The sequence below is a fragment of the Patagioenas fasciata genome, chromosome 6, assembly GCF_037038585.1.
Source record: "Patagioenas fasciata isolate bPatFas1 chromosome 6, bPatFas1.hap1, whole genome shotgun sequence".
Taxonomy (NCBI): Eukaryota; Metazoa; Chordata; class Aves; order Columbiformes; family Columbidae; genus Patagioenas; species Patagioenas fasciata.
The window spans coordinates 39,276,834-39,290,241 of record NC_092525.1 but is presented as its reverse complement, the minus strand read 5'-3'; the positions used below and the strand labels follow the sequence as shown (position 1 = coordinate 39,290,241).

Here is a 13,408-nt window from a genome sequence, read left to right as displayed (position 1 = left end):
GGAGGAAAAATACTGGAAGACTGTGTGTTCTGATTAAGACACTGCTATAAGCTATACTATGTTCATCAAAATCTTACGCCTTATTGTTGGTTGGGGACCAAAAACTCTGGCAAGTAACACAAAAGGATTCACTTAACGTGTTTCAAAACATTATCATACAGAGATAAAACAGACTGCGTGTATCCTTCCGCATGGATGTATTTATTACTGTTTGCTAGTTGGTTTGCCAGGTATGTTTTAAAACAAAACTAATCTGAAAATGTAAGTGAAAAAGTAGCTTGATCCCTGCTGTTATCTGTGATCTGGAGTAGAGGGATAATACTCCATTAGTATTTACCACGAAAAAACAAACGTGAAGCGACAATTAAGTATAAGCTTACCTAAAGCCTCAGCTTCACGCTAAACAAAGTGTCGGCATTGATGCCAATGGAACTTACAGCGGGTCCTGCAACTAGTAGTTTATAGCCAGATGAATTATAACAGTAAGCAACAAAATGTTCATAATAATCCTTTCAGAAGATTGACGGATACACCACGGCTGAAGACCAATAACAACAGCAGAGTCGGCATCTAAACTGTTATTTCCACACACACTGGCTGAAGAAATGGGTGAGAGGTAGAAGTGAGGATGCAATGACTTTTCCTGGCTTGATTTATCTCCTGGTCAAGTAATTGCCATAGAATTCTCTCCGTGTGTTACATTATGAATCACGAAGCGAAACACACAACGGACAGTAATTAGGATCAATCATTTTCACATTAAAAATGAGTAATGCTTTAAGCAATCTGTTAAAGAAACCTCTACAATTTTATACAATGACTGGAAACCATTTGATCTTGTGTTACTGATTTGGTGAGATGACTGTCATCAGGCCTCCATATTAATACAATTAATTTATCAGGCATATAATTTATATTTCAATCATTGCAACCTCAATTATTTCAATAGTGTAAGAGTCATGAAGAAAGCCTGTTGAAATATAAAGCACCAAGGACGAAGCCACTACCATGATACATTAAAATTTCTCTCATTTGTCCATCAAAAGCTGAAAGAAATGCAAAGTTCTTCAAGTTCTCCAAAACCTGGTTTGCTACCAAAAACTCCTGCACTGTAAGAATTTGAGGGTTTATTTTTCCATGTGAGCACATCCTAAACACTTGTGACCATAATGGATATTAAATAAAACTATATTAACTTTAATTTCCGTTAATATACGCATCACCATTATAGAAAGTCAATTTTAATTCCGAGATTTTGGACCCATGATCTCCAGATACTATGTGTATGCAATTAAAGGAATATTCCAGCAAATACATAGCAGAACTTCTTTAAAGAAGGACATTGGTTTGGATCATTGAAGTGTTTTGCCTTCTAATTAACCAACATCCTCCACCATTAGGTGCAACCCCATTCGTAAAACCTTACTAGGTCTCAAATTACCATCTGTGTCTACTTTCCAATAGGTTGAACGTTAACTGGTATCGATCACAGCAAAGGTATTGATCACAGCAAACCAGCATGGCATGAGCTACGTGAACCTCCTTCTAGGCCAAAAACCTAGTTTTGATGTGTGTTTAAAAATAATCACCAAATTTTTATTCAAACAGCAAATTTTACGGCGCTCGCTGGACAATATGGTTTGCAGCGGCACGGAAACGGGATTCGGTCTCTCCGCTACAGTCGCGTGAAAATGTAATGAGTTTTAAAGTCATGTTTTTTCCTAGTTTAATGAGTTATAAAAAGGAGGAATTCTTAAAACCAGTAGTTCTCAATAATCGTCAAATATCAATGATTCCCCGCAGAGGTTGAGCCCGGGAACGCCAGGAGCAGAACTGCACGTACAAACACATCTCATCACCCTCCTGGGTCACCTTTGCCTTAAAAACCCGCAAGCCCTCCAGCCAGCACCAAAACCACCGCAGCAGCCAACAGCAACGCGGTCACCTCTTCATCTTCTTAGACCTGTTCCGAATTTCCATCTTCAGAGGACTGCAGCTGAGTCCGCTACGAATCCAGGCCTCCCATTCATTGGTACACGATACTTGAAAGCCTTCAAATAGATAAATTGAGTTTAGCAGCACTACAGATGCCAGACTAAGAGCCTGGAGACACGCACAGGGAACCTAAAATATCCAGGAGTACACAGAGTAGGTGTCTTTGCTCAAGGTGCTATAGGGAACGCTAGAGTTTTTGACTTCTAAGAGGATTTTACAAGGGGGATGATGCGGTGTGAGGTTTCACGAGCGGAAGGTGACTATGAGTGAAGGAAGGCAGCTCCCAAAGCAGCAGCTACGCTATGAGAAATCCTGTGACTTGGTAATGTGCTTATTAAAGATTATTAGTGCCTTTTATTACAGTGCTTTTCATCTCCGGCCTTACTTAAGTGAAGAACTGAAGTTCCACGCGCTACTGCCCAGTTTACGGGGCCGGGACACCACTAGTGGTTTTGCTGATCCAGCTCTGAAAGGAACAAAAAAACCCCAAACAAATCAACAGAATCCTTCAGTAGGTTCAAAACGAATTGGTAGAAGTGCCAAGATGAAAAAAAAATTCACTTCTCTAGGTTATTTGCACAGTTCCCTTTGCAGACGGCAGTGAAAAGCGACTAAAATATTAGCTTGCAGATACCAGAATCCAAGGGGTTTGGGGCTTTTTTAATTAATTGAAATGCCTATTTCCAAAGAGCTTTTTCAGTGTCGAACTTGTGGAACATTTCTGTGCCAACAGACACTGGCAGGAGAGGAGGAGCGGGAGCCCAGGTAACGCCAGATCCGGGCAGTGATAATTCAGTCTGGAGTAGGTTCAGGCACATCATCACATTCCTGGCCCATTACTCAAAGCCCACGATCTGACTTTTATTCCAGATTCATGTTAGCTGATGGAGTACAGATTACTCCTAGTCTGGCAGAAAGGCTGCTAATGCGAATTTAAACTGGCAACGTTTCCCGAAGCCGCAGAACAAGTTTACACTGGATCCATTTGGTATCATGGGGCTTTAGAGGTTTTGGTCCCAGAGCTTGATTTACTGTAGCGCTGAAGTGCGGCCTCCAGGCCCTGGAGGGAGAAGCAGCTCTTCCCTTGATTTTTTAATTCAGACAATTGTCAGGAACATTTTAAAAACCTGGAGCTGTCCCAACTGGGGAGAACCGTAGCTAAGTATAGGTTGGATATATAAACATGACATCCTAGTAAAACCTTCAACATCGCTACTGCAAGCAACTACAGGAAATTCAGAAGTGAAGCGACACCTGGGAATTGTTTCCTCGCTGTTCGGCCGGGTTGTTACAGGCGTTTCCCTGAGGGGCCCGAAGAAGGGATTGCAGAGCGCTGAGTCAGCAACGGTAACAGATGCACTGAGGGAACGGGATGATTGTGCATGTGAATTAATCTGTCCCAGCATTGGGCAGGTGGGCCCTGTGTGGCACCTGTCCTGTAACTTGGATAGCACTGTTTTTGGTGGCAGGCTTTCCAAACGCATTCCCTTCTGCACCGATGAAGATAAGGAAGGTCAAGGAGGATGAGGTTTTCCTCCTTTTCAGAATATGATCAGTCAGAAATACATAACTGAACACATTTAGTTATTTTCAAGAGCTTTCTTTGGTGTAGAATGATACTTGGGACAGAATCACAGAATCTCAGAATGCCAGGGGTTGGAAGGGACCTGGAAAGCTCACCCAGGTCAATCCCCCCATGGAGCAGGAACACCCAGCTGAGGTTCCACAGGAAGGTGTCCAGGCGGGTTTGAATGTCTGCAGAGAAGGAGACTCCACAACCTCCCTGGGCAGCCTGGGCCAGGCTCTGCCACCCTCACCAGGACCAAGTTTCTTCTCAAATTTCAGTGGAACCTTTTGTGTTCCAGTTTGCACCCACTGCCCCTTGTCTTACCATTGGTTGTCACCGAGAAGAGCCTGGCTCCATCCTCCTGACACTGCCCCTTTCCATATTGATCCCCATGAATGAGTCACCCCTCAGTGTCCTCTTCTCCAGCTCCAGAGCCCCAGCTCCCTCAGCCTTTCCTCACACGGGAGATGCTCCACTCCCTTCAGCATCTTGGTGGCTGCGCTGGACTCTCTCCAGCAGTTCCCTGTCCTTCTGGAACTGAGGGGCCACAACTGGACACAATATTCCAGGTGCGGTCTCACCAGGGCAGAGCAGAGGGGCAGGAGAACCTCTCTGACCTACTGACCACCCCCTTCTAACCCACCCCAGGTACCATTGGCCTTCCTGGCCACAAGGGCCCAGTGCTGGCTCATGCTCACCCTGCTGTCCCCTGGACCCCCAGGTCCCTTTCCTCTACACTGCTCTCTAATAGCTCATTCCCCAACTTATACTGGAACCTGGGGCTGTTCCTAGCATCCTGCAAAAGGCAAGACAGTAACCAGAGGATGCTTCAAATCACGCTATAAAAAAAATTAACAACAAATAAAAAGTCTTACTTGTGCAGTAAATAGCAGGTTGCAAAACTCCTTATCAAAGGTGCGATGGGTGAGAAGACTTACGTGGATTCAATGAAAACCAGTGAAATTTATGCCAGAGAAACTCAGCAAGGGCTGCTAAGGGCATGAGAAGCACATGCAGCCCTGAATGAAGGCAGCTGAGTGCTTGGAGAGGACCAGAGGAAAGCAGCATGTTTTCCCTTTATATCCGACTATGACTGATGTTCTTGATTCTCCCTTAGAAAGAGGCGTTAGCCCAACCCTAACACAACTTCAAAGCCCTCCCTGGGAATGGGGAAGAGAGGGAAAGGGGAAAAAATTAAAAAAAAAAAAAAAAAAGACAAGAAAAAATCCAATTATACAGAGGATAAATGGAATAAAAGGAGGCAGACAGCCCAAACTGGGGGAACAGCGGTGTGCACAGCTCCCTGGAGGAGAGAGCCCCACCACCAAGTTCTGCCTGGAGACACCACAGCACATGAAACAGGAGCAGTTCCCAAGGAGGTTCTTCAACCAGAATGTTGGGCAAGACTGATCTGTGGTCTAGGCCAGCACAACTGCTTTGATGTTATCGTGTAATGGAATAAGAGGAGAGCCTTCCCCCAGGATGACAAGAAGTTCTCATTAACATTACACAGAAACAGTCCCTGCCTCAATAACTACAGGGCAAGTATTTGGTTCTCATCAAAAAGCTATTTTTGCAACTGGAAAGAGCAGCAGTTTCACAGTGGAACGCAGGAGCCTGTTTCCAACACGACTTCCACCTCCCAGCACTGCTGCTGGCTCACCCTACACCACATGCGTCCAGGAACCTGAAATCATGTCTATAGCTGCCTCAACGTTAGACCGAGATCTGCAGTAGACATTTCACGAGCAGTTATTACTCGTACTGTTCATTTTCGAAGATGCACAGATTTTAAGGAGGTGTATTTCCAAACCAGCAGCTGAGGCTTGGTGATGGAGCATCGACCAGCACAGGGCTGTCAGGAAGAGATAAATCCAAAGGGATTGCTGAAGCCCACAGAGCTTGGTCACCCTGGGACTCACCCCAGCACAGCCTGCACCAGTATGGCCCAAATGGGAACATTTCTACCTCCTTCCTACCAGATAGTTGTGGTGTTCCACCTCTGGCTCCTGGCCACGTGAAGATCTGCACATGCAGCCCAGCAGACCTGGAAGATTGGCCAACTCTGACCTACTTTCTCCAGATTGTTAGGCTGGCAAAGGGGAGGAGTTTGGCTTGGTTTTCCTCCCTTGCAAAAAGCAGGTCCTGCTTCAGGGCCTAGCAGGAACAGCATTATCTGATGACGCTCCGAGACTGAAATCAAGCCTGCTGTAACTAAGTCAGAGCACAAGACCGGCCAGCTGTGCTAACAGACCAGGTGGATTAGTCCTGGCTGAGCTGCTTGTGTCTCTGCTCTAATACAAGCACACAAGGCTCCAGTTCCTCCCCTTTCAACTAGGCCAGGTTAAACACAGCATGTGCACATCTAAAGTGCACTAGGCTACTGTGACTGGGTTTAAATAAGCCAGTTTAACACCAAGAGGCATGGCTCATAGCAAGCACAACCCCAGGGCAAGGGCCTACAAAGAGAGAAACAGTGACTGCAACAGATTTGATTTAATTCTTGACATGTCACCACATCTGCACCACCACCCCAGCTGAAGAACATCTCCTTGCCTTACAGGGAACATCTGCTGCTGGTTGCAGAAGCTGCTTTCCATCTCCACATTCGCAGGTTTTGCAGCCGGGGCTGAGCTCTATTGACTGGATTACTCCCAACATTTGTAATGTTTATCTGAGCAGCTAAACTACAGTGGAAATGCACCCTTAATTCCAACCAGATGGACAAAAACTGGGATAAAAGCTGAGTGCCAGTGCCACAAACCATCCAAACTTTAAATGCTTCAAAGAAAAGACTTCACCTTAAAATGCCTGGAATTACACTGTTTATTATCATAACATTGAAAGTAGATGAGGCAAATAAAAGCTGCAAAACCAAAACAGGATTAAGTGAGATTAGGGATCATTAAGAGCAGAGTCACACAACTGGTTTCCTACCAAGTGTTTTGAAAGGTGGTACTCTTGTAAAATTTGTCTATCTGTAAAGAGCTATTTTTTTCAACGCTTTATTTGGCCCTGTTTTCCACCAACCCTCCTGAAAATCCAGAAGGGGACAGATCCTATGGAAAGGATTTGAAAGCATTTCTTTTCCAGAATGCTGCAGTTTGGGATTCTAGTCCTTTTCTACAAGTTCTTGTACTGCCATGGGAAGGCTCTACAGTACAGTGTGGTACCTGGAATAGATCCAAAACTAAATATCTGCTATATAAGAACTCACTGGACTGGAGACAAGATGTCCTCCAACAGCTTGGGGCAAAGAAGTGATTTTGCAAGATCTGCTGACCCCTGCAAGCAGCAGAAAGCTAAGCTATTAAGATAAATCCTCACCAAAAACATGCAGACTTTGAGACAGTCCATCTTATCTTGGTCTTAGGTGGCAGGTTTTGGGCAGCAGGGCTAGGAAGGCTGCAGGGGTGGCTTCTATGAGAAGACGACCAATAGAGGGACCAGCTGCTGGCTAAGGCTGAGCCCACCAGCTCAGTGGTACCTGTGATCATATATTTAAGGAAAGGGTAAAAAACCAGCACAGCAGCTGCAAGAGAAGGAGGAGAAAACGCCAGAGAAGCAACTACGCAGATACCAAGTCAGTGAAGGAGGAGGAGGAAGTGGTTCCAGGTCCAGAGCAGAGGTTCCCCCATAGTGACACAGATTGTGCCCTACAGCCCTTGGAGGACCACAGAGGAGCAGAGATCCACTGAAGCCCATGGAGGACCATGGTGGAGCAGAGGTCCACTGAAGACCTGAAGGAAACCACAGCCTGCTGTCCTGGTTTTGTTAAAAACAAGTTTCTCTTTTAGTGAATCTGCCTGTCAGCTAAAGCCTTCATATTAGCTGCACTTTCCTGGAGAACCAGATACATGTTTTGGAAACATAGCAATGGAATGCAAGGTCATTGATAAGGATGCATGTACATCTCGTGAGAGAGGCAACAAGAAACAGATGACCAAAGAACTGACCAACTGAAGTACTCCATCTCACTCACGTGAATACTTCATATAAAAGTGGGAGATCACGAGGATCTCGTACCTTTTTTCTTATGGCCACCACTAGGAGAGGACGTTGCTAGTTGTCCCTGCAAACTGAGGCCAGTGAGAGACTGAATCCAGCTCCAGTTGGCTGCAGAGTCCAGTCCAGGACTTCAGGTGCCGGCCCGTCATCTGCCGGAGCAGTTGCCGGGACTTTCAAGATTGGTTTTGTATATTTTGTATTATTTTTCTCTATTCTTATTAGTAGCATTTGGAAAAATTGAAAATGTTTTACTACTCTCTTCCCTCTGTCCTTCTTTCCCTCCCGATCGCCTGTCCTTAGTGGGAAGGGGGGAGAGGGAGGGGCTGAAGGGGGAGGAGAAGGGGTTAACAATACATCTGCCACAGTTGTGTTGTCACCCCGCAATCAAAACCTTGACATCTGTGTAGAGCCCACACAGGAGAAGATCCCTGGCAGGAACTGTGGCCTGTGGAGAGGAGCCCATGCAGGAGCAGATTTTGCTGGCAGGAACTGTGGTTCATGTGAGACCCATGTTGGAACAGTATATTCCTGAAGGACTCTGCCCCATGGGAAGCACCCATGCTGGAGCAGCTGTTGAAGGGCTGCAGCCCATGGAAAGGACCCACATTGGAGGTCACGACGGACTTCATGCTGCAGGACTTCATGCTGGAGCAGGGAAAAGCGTGAGGAAGAAGATGCAGCAGAGACAACACAATAAGAACTGACCACAACCCCCATTGCACATCCCCTGCCTCACCTGGGGGAGGATGCAGAGGAGTCAGGAGTGAAATGGAGCTTGGGAAGAGGGAAGGTGGTTTTAGTTCTATTTCTAACTACCCTACTCTGTTACAATCAATTAGCAACAAATTAAAGTAATTGAGTCTGTTTGGCCTGTGAGGCTAACAGGTAAGTGATCTCCCTTTCCTACCTCTTGACCTGTGAGAGATTTTCATCATATTTTCTCCCCAATCCTGTAGATGGAAGGGGAGTGATGGAGCGGCTTGGTGGGCACCTGGCAGCCAGCTAAGGTCAACCCACCACACAGCTCCTGCAGCCGCTCATCACATAAAACTTCCAGCCCATAAAAAGACTTGGCCACAAGAGTTGAGCACAGTTACCAGAGCAGCAGCCACTAAAACAGAATATAGATCTTTCATAAAGATAGGGCTCAATCGATTGGATCTTGATAGGACAGTATCTAGAGTGTGAGAATCACCTGGAAAGGGACATCATAAAATTAAACCAAGTCAAATCAGTAAAGGAAATATTCCTATACAAAGGCAATGGTAAATGAGCAGATACTCGAGACAAAGAGGTGCTTGAATGTACTCCTGAGTCTACCCTCAAAACTTCTTCCCCCCTCCCAAACATCCTGGCTCATCCTTTCTTACAGGAATTCTCATTTATCATCCCCCCACACACTCTGGTGTAAGTAGATTAACTTCATATAAGAAAAGCATTTGCATGGAAAATTTCTATGATGCAACTAGTGTCATTTTTGTTTATTTTGATGTATCATTGAAAAATAAAAGCAGCTGCTGTAGCTCCTCAGATCCTGGTATGACCCAGCTTCAAATGTGATTGCTCGTCTTTGTCAGATCTCTCTACAAAAATTTTAGAGCTTGCAGAGACAATGGGAAACCTCAGCCAAATAAAATCAAAACTGAGGGCTGGAAGCTATCCTGGCTGTTCCAGCCAACCAGTACACTAAAAATACGGCTTGAATCAGCAGTGATGTGTGTGTGAGCTGTTCACTCAAGGAAACACATCACCTATAGAAATCACAGCGCAGCGGGCATCTCTTACCTAGTTTTAAGGATGACATAACCATTTATGCACTTCATTAATGAGGAGCTCAAGAAACCTTGAAAAGCTTGCTTAAAATTCTGCATATCTCCCCAGCCTGGGCTTGAAGAGACAGAATTGTGGGTAACTATGGCAGAGAAGTCGGGCCCTCCATACACACCAGACCTCTCACCTAAAACTCCTTGAGCAGAGGCAGAACTCAAATCCTTCAGGTGAAAGAATAGCACACAAACAGCAAAATTATAAGCACTTCCACATATTTAATTAACTTAGATTTACTCTTATCTTCTGTAGCTCTTCCAGAAAGTCTTGGCAAGACTGATATGGAGAGAAAAAAAGAAAAACCATACCAAATCTCTTTTGTTCCCCAGGACCTCCATCATCACCACGATGAAAAATTACCTCCATTGCCCAAAGAGCAGTCATTGTCTATACAAACCAGAGCAACAATAGCAGAATAACTTGGGAGAAATCCACCAGAAGAGTCACCAGCTTGGTAGTGCCCACCATGGGAGAGCAACACCCATGTACCCAGCCCAACCAAGGCTTCTCACAGTATGTATCGCAACCACGCTCCCTGGAAATCAATCCTATCCTTGAGATCAGAAACCCAATGTGAAAGTTCAGAAATTCCTTCAACAACTTACTGTTTTGGCAAATAAAATGGAAAAAATATTTTTTAAAAATTATATATATATATATATTTATACATATATAGGCTCAACTGTAAAGACCCCCTACCACTCACAGCTTCCTGTATCTTTAAGTAATTCATATGATTACTGATTTGATGAAATAGCTTCCAGGCTCCAACACACCAAGCTTTGCATATACCTGGGAAATAAAAACATTTTTCATTTTCCCAAAATAAAACCAGAAGCAATGAGCTGTTTCTTTCACTCAGGGGGATTTGCCAGGACTCCAGGAACAAGCCCCAGACCGCAGGTGCCTCAGGCTATGGGGCACTCGCAGCTGCCTGACAGGAAACCAAGCAGGTTCCACTGGCCCTTGAGCACAGTTCTGTCAGGTTTGATTGAAATAAAAAGCTCCTCCTGAGTAGCTGTTTGGTTTTGATGATTTGGCAAGATAAGAGTTTGGTCTGGAAAAAAAACTCCAATTATACTGATGGATAATATTTGGAATTTATACTACAGGGCCATACTTGTCCCGTGGTGGGGAGGGAATGCCACGGTCTTCTGGCTTTCTTCTCCCTTTAATATCATATTATGCGGTCTCCATTTCGACCCCTTTTCTCCCCTTCCTGTGTTCCCCACACTGCCTCTGTGTCTTTCATTTAACCCATTTTCTTACACACGCAAACATGCGGGTCCTTTGTTCTACTCTTTACCGTTGGGGTCTTCTCATGCAAAGACCCTCTCAGGGACCATCAGGATATACCCCCACTGCATCTTCCGTGTGCGCCTTTCCTTCACCACAAAGCAGATGCTAAATAGATGCCAAATTCCTTCTCGCCATCTGCCAGGGCTTTGCTCATACCTGCAATGGGAACTTTCAGGAGCCCCAACTGTCCCTCCCACTTACCCCCAAGTTTAACATCAACAGCAGGCATTAATTATGTAAAAAACCAAAAAAGTTAACCCACATAAGCAAAGCTGTGTCAGAGCAGCTGCTGTAGTTTGACCTGCAGCACTTTCCAGAAACGTGCTGGCAGCGAGGTAACTGCATGTCAAACGAGCCCGATGAGCAAGCAGGAGCGAGGCACCGTGCTCACCCCCAGCCCCAAGTGCTCTCCTTATTCCCCCCTTACGAGCAGACAAGAGTATTCACAGGTCACTCTTGCTTGTGGTTTCCTGCTCAGCTACTAAGTCTGGAGGCTCAGAAGCATCACAGAAAGGCAAAGGAGTGCTGGTGTCCTATATATACTTTCACCATGACATCTGCTTATCCATTTTAGGCTTTTTTTTCTTCTTACTGCATTGACTCAGCAGAGCTCTGGACTTCTCTTTTTACATGTTCCCACCACCAAACCACAGCCTTTCGAAGGCTGCCAGTTTCACTACACTCAGAACGGCACTTCCGACCGAGCCAAAAAAACTAAGTGTAGGTGTTGCTTGCTTGTAGGCAAATCGTTTACAACTCGCTCAGCTTTTCCGGATCAATGGAAAGAAGGAGCGGCAGATCGGCTTTCTGAGTTGGAGCTGAGTGAGCAATGAACTGGGTACGTCGCCCCAGCTTTAACAAGCGAGACATACACAAAATAAAAAACCACCAACCCACTAACAATCATTTAACGCGTGACAAGCTCGATGTGTCACCTCCCCCTGCCTGTGGCAACAGTCTTCGAAAAAAAAGAGGCAAAGTATAAAGAGAAATACTCACGCATGTCACCAAATGCTCCTTTCGTGACATTCGTGGCTTTCCTGACTGTCACAGTGAATATGTGTGAATACTGGTGTTCCACCTGGAAGTCAGAGAGTTAGAGGTGATTAAACTCCAGAACCAAAAACCACCTATCAAAACAGGTTTTGTTTTGTCCAAAAACCGAGAGAGAGAAATCACACAGTCAAAATATAAGAGAAACTCATACTGGATAGAGCATCTTAAAGCTGAACTGCGCCCTGTAGCTTTGCTGTAAGGTCAGACTTCATACAAGGGTTACTTGATTTTCCTGCAGCCACACCTACTCATCTCAATGAATAACACTCCTCCTCTCCACAGAACCTGCTCTAAGGCATTTAGTCAGGTAGGGGCAACTTGGTACACTTCAAAAAATTAAGAGGGGACTATTTTACAGTGCGTTTGTCTTTGTAATTATCTTTCCCCAGTAAAAACAATGGGTGCAATTATTTCAAAGTATACATTCTAGAACAGATGCATGCATACTGCACATGCAAGGGATAGAGTTAGTAATGCCTGGAATATACCGGTTTAGTGCACAACAATATTCAAAGTGCAAGTGTCCTTAAGGCAATGGAGAGAAGGTGAAAAGCAAGCTGTTAAAACATTGGCAGCCAAATTTCGTGCTGTTTCTGGAGGTTCCTGTTCCCTGCAAAGCCCAGCACATAGCAGGAGCTGCTTTTCCAAGAGCAGGTCTGTCCTGAACAAAACAGGCACGTAGAAATAGGCGTGAAATTAGGAAACAAAACTAAAAACCATAATTAAGAGGTCAGTAACTCACATATTTTATCTGCATGTAACTTCGACCAACCTACTGAATTCCACTGTGAGGATCAGCACTGCATACGGCAAGGCAGAAAAACTAAATATTAAGTATTCTAATCAGAAGGAAAAGGGGGAATTACCAGAATCAGGAAATCCGTTGTATTTAAAATTATAGACAATTCCCTTGATACGGGACACTAGACACCCTTAATTCAGTCTGTGCCTCGTGCTGCCTTCATATGTTTTCATCTGGATAGTTCCTTTTTCCTTTTTTAAAGCCCTTTTTAAAGGAACAGAAAAGCCAACAATACCTAGCTTAGTTTTCAACAGTGGCACATGTCTCCTTTTGAGCTACTGCTGCTTTCACTGTTAGATCCCTAACTGCCTGCAGGTGATTCTCATTTTAATTTCAGAACTGGTTGCTTCAGCCAAGCCTCATTATTGCACATCTACAACATGCTTGCACCCAGAGACTAGAAACAAACTGGATCTCTAATACAAAACCAAAATGGTGGCAGTTTCTTATAGGTAATATATCATTTTCCAAGTTAAAAATAAAACGGGGGTAGCCAAAAACTATCCCCTAAAAACAGCAAAAGTGCTTGTGAATGCTTAAGAGACACTGAGTCGGAATGCATTAAATAACTATGCAAAGGATCCCAACACAAACTCCTTCCCAAGTGTGTGCTCTAGATGTCTGCAAGGGCATAGCCACATCACCGCGGCAAAAATAACCAGGACAACACAGCCACAGTGATACCGAGGGAATGACTTCACTGCAGACACGGGCTGGCCCAGACACCGCATGGTTGCATCTTCATTAAGGCTGGAATCACCCACATGCGACAGCTCATTTCACCATAGTCCACCCAGCAGCAAACTCCAACTCTGTAATTTTTCCCCTGTAAGCTGTAGGAGTCGTCTGGTTCG

The 13,408-nt window shown here is 44.8% G+C and overlaps 1 protein-coding gene across 1 annotated transcript in view; it reads right to left on the bottom strand.

Moving 5' to 3' along the window:
- PLA2G4A (phospholipase A2 group IVA) overlaps positions 1-13,408 on the bottom strand; it is a 75,178-nt gene that overhangs the window by 43,402 nt on the left and 18,368 nt on the right. The window contains exon 3 of the mRNA XM_065841956.2: positions 11,696-11,777. Within this exon, the coding sequence (XP_065698028.2) occupies positions 11,696-11,777 (82 nt within the window). The remainder of the gene's footprint in view (positions 1-11,695; positions 11,778-13,408) is intronic.